This window comes from Pongo abelii, chromosome 11 (assembly GCF_028885655.2).
Source record: "Pongo abelii isolate AG06213 chromosome 11, NHGRI_mPonAbe1-v2.0_pri, whole genome shotgun sequence".
Classification (NCBI taxonomy): domain Eukaryota; kingdom Metazoa; phylum Chordata; class Mammalia; order Primates; family Hominidae; genus Pongo; species Pongo abelii.
This window is the reverse complement of record NC_071996.2, coordinates 28,780,419-28,799,082: the sequence shown is the minus strand read 5'-3', so window position 1 is coordinate 28,799,082 and position 18,664 is coordinate 28,780,419. Positions and strand designations below refer to the sequence as shown.

Here is an 18,664-nt window from a genome sequence, read left to right as displayed (position 1 = left end):
ATCCTGCACCACAGGAAAAAAACCATGACGAGTTTGAAGAAGTGAAATTAAACAATGTGTTCTCTGACCATAGTGGAATCAAATTAGAAATCAGAAACAGGAACCTACCAGGAAAGTCTTCAAACCCTTGGAAACTAAGCAACAGACTACTAAACAAGCCCTGGACCAAAGAGGAAGTCTCAAAGGAAACTAAGGCCAGGTTCGGTGGCTCTCAGTTGTAATCCCAGCACTTTGGGAGGCTGAGGTGGGCAGATCACTTGATGTCAGGAGTTCCAGACCAGACTAGCCAACATGATGAAACCCCATCTCTACTAAAAATACAAAAATCAGCTGGGCTTGGTGGCAGGCACTGTAATCCCAGCTTCTCAGGAGGCTGAAGCAGGAGAATCACTTGAACTCAGGATGGAGAGGTTGCAGTGAGCTGAGATCACTGTTCTCCAGCCTGGGTGACAGAGCGAGACTCCGTCTCAAAAAAAAAAGGGAAACTAAAAATACACTGAACTGAATGAAAGTGGGACACAGTTAAAGCACTGTGAAGAGGAAAATGTATAGCACTGTGAAGAGGAAAATGTATAAATGCATATATTAAATGAGAAAAAGTCTCAAGTCAATAATCTAAGCTCCCACCTCAAGAACCTAGAAAATCAAGAGCAAAACAAACCCAAAGCAAGCAGAACAAAAGAAATAATAATGAGTGGAAATCCATATAATTGAAAACAGAAAAACAATAGAAAATCCATGAAAAAAGAGCTGTTCTTTGAAAAGATTTTTTAAACACTGACAAATCTTGAGCAAGACCAGCTAGGGAAAAAAAAGAAGGCATAAATAACCAATATTGGGAATGAAATGGAGGATATCATTACAGGCTCTGCACATAGCAAAAGGATAATAAGGGAATACTATGAACTAATTACATACATACATTTCACAGCACAGACAAAATGGACCAATTTCTTAAAAAACTAAAACTACCACCACTCACCAATATGAAATAAACAATATGAATAGCCCTATAACTATTAAGGAAATTAAATTCATAATTTAAGAACTCCCAAGAAAGAAATCTCTATAAGAACCTGATGATGTTCCTGGAAAAAAGGAAGGAAGGAAGGAAGGAGAAAAGAAAAGAAATCTCCAGTCCTAGAAGGTTTCACTAGAGAACTGTACAAAACATTTAAGAAGAATTCACATCAATTGTACACAACCTCTTTCAGAAAACAGAAAAGGAACATTTCCTAATTCACTTTATGCAGCTAGTTTTTCCACAATAAAGCCAGACAACGCCATTACTAAAAAAAAAGACAATGACAGACCAATATCCCTTATGAATATAGACACAAAAATCCTTAGTAAGACATTAGCAAATAGAATTTAGCAATACATAAAAATAATTATACACCATGACCAAGTAGTTTTTTCCAGAGAAGCAAGGTTAGTTTAGTATCTGAAAATCAATCATTGTAATCCACCAAATTAACAAGCTAAAGAAAAATCACATGATCACATCAAGTGATACAGAAAAGGCACCTGACAAACTTCAATGGAGACTCAACATCCACTGACAATAAGGACTCTCAGAAAAACAAGAAAAGAGGGGAACATCTCAATTTGATAAAGAGCATCTACAAAAAACAAACCAAAAAAAAAAAAAAAACTAGAGCTAACATTAGACTTCATGATGAAAGACTGAATGCTTTCCCCCTAAGATCAGGAACAAGGAAAGACAGCCATTCTCACCATTCTTATTCAACATGCTGCTGGAAGTTCTAGCCAGTGAAACAAGGCAAGACAAGGAAATAAAAGGCAAAGAGATGAGAAAGGAAGAAATAAAACTGTCCCTATTTGCAGATGACATGATTATCTACACAGAAAATCCCAAGAATTCTCAAAAAAAAAAATCTGGAATTAATGAATTTGGCAAAGTCACAGGATACAAAATAAACATACAAAACCAACTATATTTCCAAATAGTAGCAATGAACACATGGAACACAATATACAATACAAATAAATACAAAATACAATAACATTCACAATCACTCAAAAACAAGTATTTAGGTGTAAATCTAACAAAACATGCACAACAATATTGAAATTAGGCCAATTAATAACACTGCAATGGCCTCTAAGTTTTTAAGTGACAGGAAGAGTTGTTAGTCTCTCGTTTTAAATCAAAAGTTAGAAATGATTAAGCTTAGTGAGGAAGGCATGTCAAAAGCCAAGATAGGTTGAATGCTAGGTCCCTTGCACCAAACAGCCAAGTTGTGAATACAAAGGAAAAGTTATTGAGGAAATTAAAATGCTATTACAGTGAACACACAAATGGTAAGAAAGCAAAACAGATGGCTCACGCCTGTAATCCCATCATTTTGGGAGGCATAGATGGGTGGATCACCTGAAGTCAGGAGTTCAAGACCAGCCTGACCAACATGGAGAAACCCCTGTCCCTACTAAAAGTGCAAAAATTAGCCGGGAGTCATGGTGTGCATCTGTAATCCCAGCTACTCGGGAGGCTGAGGCAGGAGAATCACTTGAATCTGGGAGGTGGAGATTGCAGTGAGCCGAGATTGCACCACTGCACTCCAGCCTGGGCGACAGAGGGAGACTCTGTCTCAAAAAAAAAAAAAAAAAGGGCAAAACAGCCTGTCGCTGATATGGAGAAAGCCTGAGTGCTTTGGATAGGTCAGACCACTCACAACATTTCCTTAAGCCAAAGCCTAATCCAGAGAAAGGCCCTAACACTCTTCAATTCTATGAAGGCTAAGAGAGGTGAGAAAGCTATATAAGAAGAGTGAAGCTAGCAGAGGTTGGTTCATGATGTTTAAGGAAAGAAGCAGTCTCCATAACAAAAAAAGTGCAAAATGAAGCCTCAAGTGCTGATGTAAAAGCTGCACCTAGTTATCCTGAAGATCTAGCTAAGACTGATGAAGCTGGCTACACTAAACAACAGATTTTCAACACAGACAAAACAGCCTTATATTGGAAGATGATGCCATCTAGGATCTGCATAGCTATGGAGAAGTCAATGCCTGGTTTTAAAGCTTCAAAGGACAGGCTGACTGTGGGTAAGGGTTAAGGCAGCTGGTGATTTTCAGTTGAAGCCAACGCTCACTGATCGTTCTGAAAATCTTAGGGCCCTTAAGAACTACATTAAATCTACTCTACCTGTGCTGTATAAATGGAACAATGAAGCCTGCATGACAGTGCATCTGTTTACATCATCGTTTATTAAATATTTTAAGCCCACTGTTGAGACCTAATCCTCAGGAAAAAAAAGATTCCTTTCAAAATATTACTGCTCATTGACAATGCACCTGGCCACCCAAGCGCTCTCATGGACATGTACAAGGAGATTCATGTTTTCATGATTGCTACCACAATATGCATTCTGAAGCTTATGGATCAAGAAGCAATTTCAACTTTCACATCTTATTATTTAAGAAAATACATCTTGTAAGACTACTGCTACCATAGATAGTGATTCCTCAGATGGATATGGGCAAAATAATGCAAAAACCTTCTGGAAAGGATTCACCATTCTAAAGGCCATTAAAAACATTCATGATTCAGGAGGAAATCAAAATAGCAACATTAACAGGACTTGGGAAGAACTTGACTCCAACCTTCATGGATGACTTTGAGGAGTTCAAGACTTCGGTGGAGGAAGTAACAGTAAACGTAGTGGAAATAGCAAGACAACTAGAACTAGAAGTGAAGCCTTAAGATGGGACTGAATTGCTGCAATCTCATAATAAAATGCCAGCGGATTAGGAGTTGCTTCTTATGAATGAGCAAAGAAAGCAGTTTCTTGAGACAGAATCTACTCCTGGTGAAAATGCTCTCCCGGTCGCCTAGGCTGGAGTGCTGTGTTGAAATGACAAGAAAAGCATTTAGAATATTGCATAAACTTGAAAAGCAGCAGCATGGTTTGATAGAACTGACTCCAATTTTGAAAGTTCTGCTGTGGATAAAAGGCTGTCAAACAGCATCTCATGTTACAGAGAAGTCTTTCTTGAAAGGAAGAGTCAATCAATACAACAAACATCATAGTTGGCTTATTTTAAGAAACTGCTACAGCCACCCCAACCTTCAGCAACCACCGCACTGATCAGTTAGCAGCCATTAACACTGAGGCAAGATCCTCGACCAGCAAAAGGATCATGACTCGCTGAAGTCAGGTGATAGTTAGCATTTTTTAGCAATAAAGTATTTTTAATTCAGATACGAACATTTGAGGCCAGGCACGGTGGCTCACACCTGTAATCCCAACACTTTGGGAGGCCAAGGCAGGTGATCACCTGAGGTCAGGAGTTTGACCAGCCTGGCCAACATGGTGAAACCCCGCCTCTACTAAAAATATAAAATTAGCCAGTTGTGGTGGCACATGCCTGCAATCCCAGCTATTCAGGAGGCTGGGGCAGGAAGATCGCTTGAACCTGGGAGGCAGAGGTTGCAGTGAGCTGAGATTGCACCATTGCACTCCAGCCAGGGAAACGAGAGCGAAACTCTGTCTCAAAAAAAAAAAAAAAAAAGATACATACACTTGTTTGACATAATGCTATTGCACACTTTATAACAGACTACACGTATAGTGTAAACATAACTTGTATATGCACTGGAAAACCAAAAAACTGTGACTCATTTTGTTGTGATAATCGTTTTCTGTCAGTGGTCTGTGACCAAACCTGCAATATCTCTGAGGTATGCCTGTAGACAAGTGATTGGCAGCAGCTTTATTCATAATAGCCAAAAAGTGGAAACAATAGTGATAGCCTTCAAAGACTGAATGGTTAAACTCTTGCATCTATATGATGGAATAGTACTCAGGAATAAAAAAGAACAAAACTATCATTCACTCAACAACCTAGATGAATCACAAGAGAATTATTCTGAGTGAAGAAAAAACAATCCAAAAAGGCTATATACCACATGATTTCATGATATATAACATTTTTGAAATGATAAAATTATAGAAATAGAGAAGAAAGTTGTGGTTGCCAGGGGTTAAAGGAGGAGCTAGGAAGTTAGTGGTTGTGGCCACAAGGCAATATTAGGAATCTTTGATGATGGAAATATTGTTACCTTACTTAAATGTATACACTGTCAATGTACTGATTGTGTTATGTATTCTATATGGTTTTGCAAGAGGTTACCACTGGTAGAAACTAGGTAAGACGTACAAGAGATCTCTCCAGACTATAGTAGTCCTCACTTACAATTCCACTTTCGATGGTTTGAACCCAAAATGGGTTTCGTGGGTTTGTTACCCACAGCCAACCACTGTCCAAAAATATTAAATGAAAAGTTCCAGAAGTAAACACTCACATTTTTATTATAACATATTGTGATAATTGTTCAATTTTATTATTATTTTGTTATTCTCTTACTGTGCCTAATTTAAAACTTAAATTTTATTATAGATATGTATGTACAGTCAGCCCTCCATATCTGTGGGTTCTGCCTTTGCAGACTCAACCAACTTCAGGTGAAAATATCCTAGGAAGAAAACAATAAAAAAAAAGAATACACTAAAAAATATATATATAAATTGTAAAATACAGTATCACAACTATTTATATAGCATTTACATTGTATCTAGTATTATAAGTAACCTAGAGATTATTTAAAGTATACAGGAGAATGTGCATAAGTTACATGCAAATACATCATTTTATATAAGGGACTTGAACATCCATGGATTTTTGGCATCCATAGGAGGTCATGGAACCAATCCCCCACAGACACTGACAGACAACCATCTAGGAAAAAACATATATAGGGTTCAGGCCTCCGTTGTGGGGGGGGGAGTCTTGGAATTTAGCCTCTGAGGATAAGGAGGGACTACTGTATTTTTTATAACCACATGTCAATTTATATAGTTAGCTCAAAATAGTGGGTTTTTTTGAACAACACTGCCCTTCAAAGGAATTATTAGACAAAACATGTCACCAGATCTTTTTTTCTTTGAGGCAGGGTCTCTCCCTGTTGCCTAGGCTGGAGTGTAGTGGCAGGATTTTACCTCACTGCAGCCTTGTCACCAGATTTTAATACAGTGGCGTTTTGAACAACAGGGGTCCAACTTCTATTTTTTTCCACCTCTGCCATCCCTGAGAAAGACCAACCCTTCCTCTTCCTCCTCAGCCTACTCAATGTGAAGATGACAAGTCTGAAGACCTTTATGATCTACTTCCACTTACTGAACAGTAAATAATTTTCTCTTCCTTGTGTTTCTAGTTACTTTCTTTTCTAGTTTACTTTTAAAAATACAGTACATAATACATATAACATATAAAATGTGTTAATCAACTGTTTGTTACCAGTAAGACTTCTAATCAACAGTAGGCTATTAATAGTTAAGTTTTAGGGTAGTCAAAAGTTACACACAGATTTTTGACTGTGTGGAAGGTCAGTGCCCCTAATCCCTGTGTTGTTCAAGGGTCAGCTGTATTTCTAATTTTCTTCTTGACAGGCAGAAGAGTTTACTAAGAAAATTCATCTCTAACAATCTAGTTTTGAGGCATTTTCCAGGTGGTTTGTCATGTGCACCTAGGAGCTAAATAGGCAAAGATGTAGAAGACAATGTAGATTTAGAAGAGAATATTTAACACATTTTTATTAAAGTATGAAGTTGAACAAGAACTCAGTATTGAACTCAAGATATTTTAATTATTCCTGCCCATAATCATGAATGCTTCTAAATAGAACGTAGGCAGCACCTGACCAGTGTATGACCAACTCATGGAGAAGCAATTCTAAAGGAAGTCCCGTCTTCCTTACTTCCAGCCAGCCTAGGATACTTCCCTATCAGAATCTTCCACTCCCAAGCCATCTCTGCATCTCACCTCAGCCCTAACCACCCCCAGCCCAAGTCAGCTAGGCAGAAAGAAGAGGAAGAAGAAAATGGTACACATGTGTATGCCACACATGTTCACTGTTCTCTCATGCCCGCCTTGCCACAATTCCTCTGAAGATGAACACCCAAAGGAAGGAGAGGGTAAGAATTGGCAAAGGCTTGCTAACACCTCCAGCTGCCAGGCCTCCTCTCACCAGTTATGAGGAAAGCCAGGCTTCGTTCTTACCCCACCCCCACCAACTCTCACCTCCCTCAGCCTTCACAAAACCCTCGACTCCACCCATTCCTCCCCAATCCTATCCAGAAGCATTTCCAAATTCCCTTATTCCCTTTAAAACTAGTCTCCTGGGCCAGGCGACGTGGCTCATGCCTGTAATCCCAACATTTTGGGAGGCCGAGACGGGCGGATCACGAGGTCAGGAGATCGAGACCATCCTGGCTAACATGGTGAAACCCCGTCTCTACTAAAAATATAAAAAATTAGCCGGGCATGGTGGTGGGCGCCTGTAGTCCCAGCTACTCGGGAGGCTGAGGCAGGAAAATGGCATGAACCTGGGAGGCAGAGCTTGCAGTAAGCCAAGATCACGCCACTACACTCCAGCCTGGGCGACACAAGACTGTCTCAAAAAAAAATAGTCTCCTCCAGCTCTGCTGGAGCCCTGCCACAGGAGTCACATTCCAAGTAACTGGAAAGAAAATACAGAATGAATGTAACCCATCATTTGTGGATACCCTAACCCTCGCCTTATAGTAACTCTAGTTACTAGAGCAACTAGGAAGCTCTCCTGTAATTGTAGTTCATTTTCTGGTGATTAGGTTACTTTTAGAAATTAGAGGTTTCATTTACACTAAGAAACTTAATACGAAACTACTATTCCCACCCACTGAGCAAGAACTGCTTTCACTTATTAATATATCTTGCCAGGGCCAGGCACAGTGGCTCAGGCCTGTAATCCCAGCATCCTGGGAAGTCGAGGCAGGGGGATCACTTGAGCCCAGGAGTTCAAGACCAACCAGGGCAACATGGCAAAAACCCATCTCTACAAAAAATACAAAAAATTAGCCGGGCATGGTGGCACACACCTGTAGTCCCAGCTACTCGGGAGGCTGAGGTGGGAGAACCACCTGAGCCCAGGAAGTCAAGGCTGCAGTGAGCCATGATCATGCCGCTGCACTCCAGCCTGGGTAATGGAGTGAGACTCTGTCTCAAAAAAATAGAGAGAGAGAGAGAGAGATAGCAGAAAGGGGGAGGGGGAGAGAGGTAGGGCAAAGAGAGAAGGAGAAGAGATAGAAGACAGGAGAGAGAGAGAGAGACCTTGCCCATCTGGCTTTATGCTGAGACCCACCGAGTGAAGCCTGTGGCAGACAAGACTGGTTTCTATGAAAAAAATAAAAATAAATAAATAAATAAAAAGTGGTATCCACAGATGTGAGGGCAAACTACAACAATGACAATGGCCTCTCTATTGATTGGCAGGGTCAATTTGGCTGACAAGTTAGCTGGTCAGGTTTCTCATCTCCAGGTGCTCTGCTTCCAAAGCTGGGAGTGGTACAAAGAGATTACATGGTCCTTGCACCAGAGTTCATCTACTTTACTCAACCCCATAGTTTTACATTCAGTTCTAACAAATTTAGATGGTTTCCAAGTTCAGTTAATCAGAAGGAATAAATCTTCATAGAGAGAAAAACACTTTATTCATTCAACAACTATTTGTTGAGTGCCTAAGAAGTGCCAGACACTTGGAGATTCAGCTGTGACTGATACACAATGACCCCATCTCCTCCTGGCTTATGTGTGTTTGGTGGGAGGCAGGGGCAGAGGGTTAGACAGTAGAAAAGTAAATTAAAATTAAAATAATTGTAAATAAAATAATTACAGCATGTTACGGTTGCTAACAAGGACATCAACAGAGCTGAGGATCTTGCACTCTCAGAATTATGAAAAGCAATATTCAATCAAGGCCAGGCGCAGTGGCTCACACCTGTACTCCCAGCAAATTAGGAGGCCAAGGTGGGAGGATCCCTTGAGCCCAGGAGATCAAGACCAACAACATAGCAAGACCCCATCTCTACAAAAAATAAAAATAAAAATAAAAAAATTAGCCAGGCATGATGGTTGTGCCCACAGTTTCAGCTACTCGGGAGGCTAAGGTGGGAGGATCGCTTGAGGCCTGGAGTTCAAGGCTGCAGAGAGCTGAGATTGTGCCACTGAACTACAGCCTGGGTAAAAGAATGAGACCCCATCACACACAAAAATAATTAAAAAACAAAAACTAAAAAACTAAAAGCAACTGATCTTTGAGAAGTGATAACTGCATTCTCAAAGTACCTAATCTCAACAATACCAACTTAAAACCTGCTGACTAGGAGATATATTTGACTGCAAATCTGGCCCACACAAGCAATAATCTGAGTTTCCATCAAGGAAGCTGTAAGCACCAAGTAGAGCAAAAACAAATCCAGGCCTCAAATGGAAAAAGCAGCTCTAAATTGTGATTTTCGAAGAAACCTGCATTTCTTACACTTCAGTGTACCTTCCCCATATGTAACTCCAAGATTTTTGTTAATTTGTTTGGTTTTCCTTTCTCAAACAAAATTATGCTCAGACTGAAAACCCTAGATTTGTTCCCTATTGCATCTTCATTTCTTCCCAAACATTCCATAAAACCTGACCTACATTAAGTTAGCAAGTTAAGTCTGAAAGCGTCTACCTTTCCTAGGGAGGTGGAAGGTGTAGGCAGGGCAGAGATTTGTAGTCCAGCCCTCTTGCCACAAATTATGAATTAGAGAGGAATGATTTTGCTTTTTTAATGATCTCCAGAGAATCTTCCATCATTTCCCTCTCTTCACCCAGCTCCTTTGTAACCACTGCCAGAGAAGTCTTCTTTTAGCTTCTTAAACATCGATCCTAAAACACTTCCAGACACCTGTGCTGCTCCTTTCTGTTCCCATGGAGATAGGCTGTGTAACAATCTCGCAAAGACGTTCCCCTCCGTCTCCTCATCCTCTTTTCAAACCCTTTTACGATTTCCCATCTCACTCAGCATGACAAAGTCCCTGTGATGGCCAACTTCTGCATCACCTAGCCAGTCTGCCACCGCCAAAACTCTCCAGCCTCATCTTTCTACTCTTCCCCTGGTTCCTTGCCCACGCCTTTATACTTGTTCTCTGCTTGGAATCCTCCCTCCCCTCCTTGAGGAACTTTCTCAAATGTCACCTTCCCTCAATACTCCCCCTCCTCCATTTAAAACTATAAACTTCCAACTCTCTAAGCCCCTAAAGAACTCTATATTTAACTTATTGTATAAACTACTGTCCCTACTTGTAAGTTCCAAGACTGCAGGGACTCACCTGCTTCGCTCACTGCTGTCTGCCAAGGTCTAGAACAGTCCAAGTTTACCCAACAGGAGTTCAATAAACAGCCATTCATTTAACAAATCTTTGCTGAGCACTTCGTCCCGTCCAAGTTTGTTAAACCAAGACAAATAAGACACTGTCCCTGCCTTTAACGCACCAGACGGAGAAATGCGTCACAGACATAAATGTGCAATACAGGACTGACACTAAGCCTACAGGCAACTCAAAGAACGTGCCAAAAGTTCAGAGGAAGAAGCCTCGGCTTCGCCTTTCGGGAGACCAGTCCAGCTTTCCACCATCACGCTGCTCACCAGGGACCATCTCCGGGGGTCTCCTCTAGACCCCAAGGGAGGAGCGGGTCCCGCCCGCCATTCCCAGGTCTCAGAGTTTACTTGTCCAGAGATGCAACTTCCGGCCTCTTCAGGCCGGGCAAGAGATTTAAGGAAAGCAAAGAAACATAAGGACCTCCGTTCTTCGGTCTCCGTCCCCTCCCCCTCCCCGGCGTGCCGTCCCCACAACGGCCCAGGACTAAACCCAACTCTCGACCAACTCCCGGCAGCAAAACTAAGCGCCCTACTTCCGTTGTCCCCACCTGCTCCCGGCGTCCCCTTCGGCTACTCCCAGCGCTTGCGCAAGCGGTCCCACGTGGGCTCGGGCGGGGCTGGCGCCGCAGCGGGGGCTGGGCACGCCCCTAGCGCATAGCTGGCTTCTGATTGGCTTTCCGGTGCTCGCCCGAGAAGGGTTGGGGCGAGTGGACCGCGCCTCTAAAGGCGCTTGCCAGTGCAGTCTGGGCGATAGCCTCCTGGTCCTCGCCTCCTCCGCTGTCTTCCTGGAGTTCTTGCAAGTCGGCCAGGATGTCTCAGGTACAGCGCGTGCACAGCCAGGCTGCGAAGGTGCAGCGGGCGGGAGGCCTGTTGGGGGCTCAGCCGGCAGCCAGAAGCTCTCGGGCTCTTTCCTTCCGTGCCCCTCACTTCCTCATGGATCCATGCCCAGCCCTGATTCGTTGGACAGAGCCTTGTGAGCGGGATTTTCCGTTTGGGGATTTCTAAATCTGCTGCCCACCCCGCAACTGCCGGAAAGTTGCCCATGGGGTGGACTTCGCCGTGTAGCGGGAGAGGGGTGGGAGTCGAGGGTGCTTGATGGAAAGATCGGGGAAGGGGTTGCACGGATTGGAGGAGCGAGGAGACTCAGTCCCCATCCCGAAGCACAGGGCAGGACGTCGCGGCGGAGTGGGGAAGCGAGGAGGCCGTGGCCGGGAGCTTGGAGGTCAGGGGGAGTACGGGGCCGGGTGCTCAGAGTGCGGGACGAGAAGAATCGCGGCCCGGAGAGAGGTGACCCAGGGGCCCCTCCCTTCCCTCCAGTGTAGACCCTTGTCTGAGACCGAGCTATGTGGGGCGACCTCTGGCTCCTCCCGCCTGCCTCTGCCAATCCGGGCACTGGGACAGAGGTCGGTGTTGAACGCCCGGGCCCCAGGGGGAGGGAGGGGACCAACGGGCTCCGGCGCTGACACCGCGGCACTCATGCCCTGTCCCCTTTCAGCTGTTTCCAGCATACTGTGCCCCCTGTGTCCCCAGGCCACGGCTTCGCTAAAGCCCCGGCCACTCCCTAGTGCCTGGCCCGGTGGCGGCCAGGCAGTTGGCCGCGCTGCTTCTCCCGCAGAGTGGACACCCACTGCGGGCGAAGGCTTGACCTGTCCTCTTCACTGCTGTATTTCCAGACCTGATGCCTGCGTTTGTGAGAGCGCTGGATATATGGTTTTCGACTGAATGAGTGAACTGGAGGGGCTTCCCCTTCTTGTGTTGCTGAATCTTTCTAGCTGCCCCGTTGGGGCAGGGAGGGGCAGACACACTTCAGGGGCTGCATTGCCCGAAGGGTGCCACCTTTCCCACCTCTCCATCCCTGTAACTGGGCTGTCTTCAGGCCACAGCAGGACTCTTACCCTCTCCCACCCAGAGGAGGCCCTCAGTCCCTCCTCTCCCTTCCATTTAGGCTGAGTTTGAGAAAGCTGCAGAGGAGGTTAGGCACCTTAAGACTAAGCCAGCAGATGATGAGATGCTGTTCATCTATAGCCACTACAAACAAGCAACTGTGGGCGACATAAATACAGGTATGCAGAGCGGGGGTTGGGAGGGCCTCTGCTCATCAAAGCAGGCTCAGCAGCCCAGACTGGAAGTCCCTGGGAACTTCACTCTCAAACTGCCTGAGGTCCTACTCTTCAGGTGGGGTATGGTGATGGTTCCTGGGGTGGAAAAGACCATGTTCTGGATTCTCAGTGTCTCCAGTAGTAGCAGAATTCAAATCCTGGTTTTAGAAGGTCTTTACTGGTTATCACCAGCAGCTCCTCTCTACTAGGGAAGAAGCAAAGGCTGCAGCTTGGAAAAGACTTGCTGAAGGCTCTCAGCTCAGTGGTATCATTGTTGAGCCGTTCAGCTTCTGCCCTCGATGGGCAGGATCAAAGTTGGAGCACTTTTTGAAGCACTTGACAGCCTGGCCAAGCCTGATGTCAGGAGCAGAGAAGCACCTGGTTTCTTGGGCCAAGTCAGAGCATTTTGCTAACAAGTCTGTGCCTTCCTGATGACAACTTTTTCCCTGTCCAGAAATCTTGGTGCAGATTTTGAGGCTGTGCTTTGGATTGTCATGTTCTGTAATAACATCTTTCCTGCTTTGGGCAGGTTTCATTCTGTCCCCTAAGTCCCTGAAATATGGGTGGATACTGAGGCAACAGCACAATGCATTATGTGCAAGGACTCAGGGTTATCATGGCAGCACAGAAGGGAGGTCTCCCCTGCCCCGTTGAGGAGGAAGGTGAGCATGGTCCCCATTTTCACAGTAACTGGGGTGGAAGATGGAGCAGGTCGGCTGGCTGCCAACCAGCTGGAAGCAGGAAATGGCACCCAGAATGACAGTTCACAGGCAGTACCAAATCAAACCCTGGGGTTCACATGGAGCACTTAGTTGAAGAAGGTCTTGTGGCGAAGATGAGTTTTACAGTGAGTTCGTAAACTCTGTCCTTCCAGGGAGGGGAAGGAAAGGTGAAGTGGGGTAGGCCAGAGGTGCCAAGATGCTTTTCTGACAAACTATTTTCACAGAGACTGGCCTGTGCCCGTACTAGAGTTACTGATTTTCACATGAGTCTAGAAGATTGGCATAGGAATCTATCACTTACTGATCAAAGAGGTGTCATCGGCTCTCTCTAGGGCTGTACTGTACAGCCCTATTACACGATTATAAAACATGATAGTCCAAACACGATAGTTTAGTATAATAGCCAGTAGCCACATATGACTATATAAATTTTAACTGAGGCTGGGCGCTGTGGCTCATGCCTGTAATCCCAGCACTTTCGGAGGCCGAAGCAGGTGAATCATGAGGTCAGGAGTTTGAGACCAACCTGGGCAATGTAGTGAAACCCCATCTCTACTAAAAATACAAAAATTAGCTGGCCATGGTGGCACATGCCTGTAGTCCCAGCTACTTGGGAGGCTAAGGCAGGAGAATCACTTGAACCTGGGAGGCGGAGTTGTGGCGAGCCCAGGTCACACCACTGCACTCCAGCCTGGGCAACAGAACGAAACTCTGTCTCAAAAAAAAAAAAAATTAACTAAAAATAGTTAAATAAAATCGAGTTTAGTCTTCATTCACAGGAGCCACATTTCAGATGCCCAGTAGTCATTTCAGGTACTTGGTGTGGCAAGTGGCTCCTGAATTGGACATTGCAAATATACATGTACATTTCCATTTCCACCGCTTGGAGAGAGCTGTCAAGGAGTGCTATTCTAGGATCCTGATGATGACCGCAAGGGCAGTTTGTTTCAGCTGTCCCTGGGAACACTTCCTTGAAAGCGCTCAGGGACATTTTCTCAGGCACAGTGCTCCAGGCTACGGACTCTGATTGTTCCCTATGGCTCTGGGGCTGGGCATGGTAGTGAAATAGGACAACAGGGAGATGGTGAGTGTGTTTCCCAACTGCAGATGATAACGGGTCTATAAGCATAAAGTCATCATATAACTTAAAGAAACCTTACCCTCGGTGAAATCTCCCACAGATCAGCAAGAAATAGACTAACAATTTGGTAGAAAAATGGGGCTAGGATATAAACAGTTCATAGGAAGGGACACCTGATATCATTAATGATTAGGGAGACAAATTGGGTAGCTAAGAGCAGGGGTGGGAGAGAAACTTTATAGTATTTTCCTCTGTAGCTTTTGAATTTTAAGGCATATGAATGGATTTTTTTTTAATTGTAATTAAAGTATAATTTTTTTAAAGGAGAAATTTTGGAGTCATTTAACTTGTAAGACAAAGGCTATCTTGTAATAAGAATAGTGTTCTTCCTATTTTCTCTAAAGTTTGGATTGGCATACATTGGTTTTCTTAGGACAGAACCCACTCTACTAGACCTATTTAACCCCATGACAGAGCCTAGAAGGAACAGGTGTAATAGAAGATGGCATTTATGGCAAGAAGGTTGATCAAGTTCTCCATTAGAATTTGAACCAGATCTAATGCCTTTTCTTCCCTTGTTTAAGAACGGCCCGGGATGTTGGACTTCACGGGCAAGGCCAAGTGGGATGCCTGGAATGAGCTGAAAGGTAATTGTTCTAATCAATTTCCCTCATTTGTGAAACCCAGTAATGAAAGAGTCTTCATTATGAAGTGTAAGGGAAGAGGAGAGAAAACAAAATCAATGGGGCACGTGTGGGAAACCAGCCTGACCTGTGCCAGAATGGGAAAAAACCGGGCCACCTACTTTTTCTCCTAACACCATTTATGCCTTTTCTAAAAGCACCATCTCTGAGCAGGAGTATCATCTAGAGAGGAGGGGCTGGGAACCAGGCCACTGAAAAATAGTTTGGGAAGTGATGTAGTTGATGTGGGCTTCGGATGTGTTCAGAATGAGGGGTGGTTTCCTGTCTGCAGCTCCCTCTCCCCCACAAGGCCAGGCGGTGACCCCCTAACCCCAGTGGCCCTCCCCAGTTCCTTCCTAGCCAGAAGGGTACATAAAAGAAGGGAATGAGCTAATGCATGGCCTGCCGCTGGCATCGTAGGCTCAGTGAATGGAGCCATTATATGCTAAGCACCAGCAGCCAAGAAGTAGCCAAGCTCATACTTAATCACGTGCCACCTGCAGCAGCAAGACCCAAGAGTTGGCACCAAAGCTCCTGGCAGCAGTAGTGTTCCTGCTGGCTAGTTTCTGAATAAGCCCTCTGTCTTTCCGCAAATGAGAAACCCTTGAATTCAGAAAGGGCTACGATACAATAAACACACTCCTAGGATCTGCAAGTAACTGGGAAGGGAATGCCCATCTGCCTGGCCATTTTCATGGGACGTTTCCATACCATCCTCAGGCCCCATGTACTCTCCAGTGCTTCAGAACAAGCTCTGAGTTCCAAAGGGTCTCTCTCCTTCACCATAGAATCCAGGAAACTGGGTGTCACTGTCTCTAAGGGATATATTCAGTGTCCTTTCTGCTGCAGCAAGAAGACAAAGATTTGTCTCATTCCCCTCCAAGAAGCAGCCACTTTTGCTCAGAGTTCCTGAAACTTTTCTCATAGCCTCTCTCTGGGGAGAAGAGCGTGCCTGGCTTTGCTTTTTCACTGCCAGCTTAACAGCTCTGGGAGATAGGAGCCCAAAACAGAGATACTGAAAAGGCCAAAGCCAATGTCAGCCACGAGAGTTAGCAGGACCAGTAAAGTCACCACGGTGACAGTTTCCTGCCTGTCTGGAGCGTGGCACCTCTCTCCCGAGGCTCACACTGGCCATTGCCCCAGGACAGGTGGGGGATGCAGGTGTCCAGCAGATGGGCGACAGATCTTGGCCAGCCCCACCAGGCTTTCTGAGCACAGTTGCTTATGGAGCATTCACTTCGGGCCAGGTTCCGTGGATACTGTCTCCTCCAACATGCAATTAGTAGAATCTCAACTTTATTAAGTGAGAAACTGAGCCTAGGAGAGTTACAGCAGAGCTGCCTGGGGCTCTGGAGGCTGCTTGTTTCCTACCATGCTACCTCCCTGACACATAATCCTGTCGATTCCTTACAGGGACTTCCAAGGAAGATGCCATGAAAGCTTACATCAACAAAGTAGAAGAGCTAAAGAAAAAATACGGGATATGAGAGACTGGATTTGATTACTGTGCCTTTTGTTTATCCTAAACTGAGACAATGCCTTGTTTTTTTCTAATACTGTGGATGGTGGGAATTCGGGAAAATAACCAGTAAACCCAGCTGCACAAGGCTGCTCACCATACGGCTCTAACAGATTAGGGGCTAAAACGATTACTGACCTTCCTTGAGTAGTTTTTATCTGAAATCAATTAAAAGTGTATTTGTTACTTTAAATAACTTTAGTGATCTGAGTTATTGAGATCATTTACTCTGTCTGACCTCAGCCTTGCTTCCTTTTTCTAAAGACCTCTGGTAGTGCTTCAGCTGCATACCTGGTAGAGGATAAGGCGGGCAGTCCTGCCCTGCACCCTGGCTCAAGGTGTGCTGGCCCTTTGTGGGGAGGAGGAGGATGGTAGAAGTGACCTTTCTCTCCTCCTTCCCAGTTCAGCCACGCCAAGGAAGATGAGGCAGGCTGGCTGAGACCACAGTCTGCAAGTACTTCTGACAGAGACGTTCCTGCCCCAAGCCCTGTGTGAGGCAGGGTTTATAGTGTTTGAGGTTTGTCTGAGGCCCAGCTGGTCCCTGATTCCAGAGTGCATGAGCCAGTGTGGAAGCCCCCATCAGGAATGGAGTGTGAACCTGACAGGAGGTGTTCCCCAGGTCCCAGGGGAAGCCACAGACAGCTGTGTGGGCAACAGTCAGTGGGCAAGGGGTATGTCCTCTGCAGGGAGCAGAACCCTGGGAGCTTGCAGAGAAGAAAGGCTGGAGCTTGACTCTGGAGGACGTAGGAGGTAGGTTGTTGAAAAGTAATAATGAAGAAAAGGAGATAGCTCTCTAGACCCTTCTTGCCAGATGTTTCCTTCCAGCTCTTGGGTTTACAATCCTGCGGCCCTTTGCAGTGGGGATCATACCTCAATATTGTGTAACGGGGATTACTTTGCCCATTATTTGAGTGAGGAAATTAAGGCTCAGAGGTGATTTAACTGGATCCAAGCCCAGGGCTCACTGGCCGGGAGGGCCCTGTTTGTCCCCCTCCACCACGTTCCCTCTCATGGCCCCTGGCTGCCACTTAGTCTGCACCTCTGCTGTGTTGCAGTGAGTGACATCTGTCTCTCTGGGCTAGCATAAGGTGCTGGTGTGAAATCTGTCCCTTGGGCTGTGCAGCTTACTCCGGAAGAGTGGCTTAGACAAGGAGGTCCCACTTCCAAAGCTGGAGTGAGGCACAGATGAGAGAGACTTTTAGGCACCCCAGGTGACTAGGTCATAGCCGGTTTGGGAGATGCCGTCCCCCCTCACTAGAAAGTACTTGTACCGGTTACTCAGAAAGCAGTGATTGTGCAGTTCTGAGAGCACCAGCAGCCTGGGGCTGCACCTGCTCCTGTGGCTCCCACAGGAGTCCTTCTACCACCCAGGGCTGGCTCACAGGGTGTCGCTTGGGGACAAATTATCGGGGAAACCCGCCTCCAATATTTCAACGTAGGTTCTTTCTGTTTTCCATAAGTGTCGGCCAGCTGAGAAATAGAAAGAGTACAAAGAGAGGAATTTTACAGCTGGGCTGCTGGGGGTGACGTCACATATCGGTAGGACCATGATGCCGACCTGAGCCTCAAACCAGCAAGTTTTTATTAAGGGTTTCAAAAGGGGAGGGGGTGTAAAACAGGGAGTAGGTACAAAGATCACATGCTTCAAAAGGCAAAAAGCAGAACTACTAGTAAGGGTCTAACAAAGATCACATGCTTCTGAGGGAACAGGACAAAGGGAAAAAGCAGAACTACTGATAAGGGTCCAACAAAGATCACAAGGCAAAGGGCAAAAGCAGAACTAATGATAAGGGTCTATGTTCAGTGGTGCACATATTGTCTTGATAAACATCTTAAACAACAGAAAACAGGGTTCGAGAGCAGAGAACCAGTCTGCCCACAAATTTACCAGGCAGAGTTTTTCCCCACCCTAGTAAGCCTGAGGGTACTGCAGGAGACCATGGCGTATCTCAGTCCTTATCTCAACTGCATAAGACAGACATTCCCAGAGCAGTCGTTTATAGACCTCCCCCCAGGAATGCATTCCTTTCCCAGGGTATTAATATTAATATTCCTTGCTAGGAAAAGAATTTAGTGATATCTCTCCTACTTGCACATCTGTTTATAGGCTCTCTGCAAGAAGAAAAATATAGCTCTTTTTGCCCGACCCCACAGGCAGTCAGACCTTATGGTTGTCTTCCCTTGTTCCCTAAAAATCGCTGTTATTCTGTTTTTTCCAGGTGCACTGATTTCATATTGTTCAAACACACGTTTTACAATCAATTTGTACAGTTAACACAATTATCACAGTGGTCCTGAGGTGATGT

The 18,664-nt window shown here is 45.1% G+C and overlaps 2 protein-coding genes across 11 annotated transcripts in view; one reads left to right on the top strand and one right to left on the bottom strand.

Moving 5' to 3' along the window:
- The window catches only part of C11H2orf76 (chromosome 11 C2orf76 homolog), an 89,304-nt gene extending 78,428 nt beyond the window's left edge, over positions 1-10,876 (bottom strand). For 2 of the 6 annotated variants that reach the window (XM_054548600.2, XM_054548601.2), the window contains exon 1: positions 10,803-10,876. The gene's annotated coding sequence lies outside the window, so the exon portion shown is untranslated. 6 annotated transcript variants of the gene reach the window in all.
- A 15-nt stretch (positions 10,877-10,891) lies between these two features.
- DBI (diazepam binding inhibitor, acyl-CoA binding protein) lies at positions 10,892-16,554 on the top strand. 5 transcript variants are annotated; one of them, XM_009237652.3, is made up of 4 exons: positions 10,892-11,073; positions 12,200-12,317; positions 14,741-14,803; positions 16,253-16,554. In XM_009237652.3, exons 1-4 carry the CDS (start codon positions 11,065-11,067, stop codon positions 16,324-16,326), a joined length of 264 nt encoding a protein of 87 aa, XP_009235927.1. In that variant the 5' UTR covers positions 10,892-11,064; the 3' UTR covers positions 16,327-16,554. The 5 variants fall into 5 exon arrangements, with proteins under 5 accessions (XP_009235927.1, XP_054405221.1, XP_024099109.2 ...); XM_054549246.1 differs by lacking the exon at positions 10,892-11,073 and adding an exon at positions 11,208-11,227; XM_024243341.2 differs by lacking the exon at positions 10,892-11,073 and adding an exon at positions 11,297-11,476.
- The last annotated feature ends 2,110 nt before the right edge of the window (positions 16,555-18,664 follow it).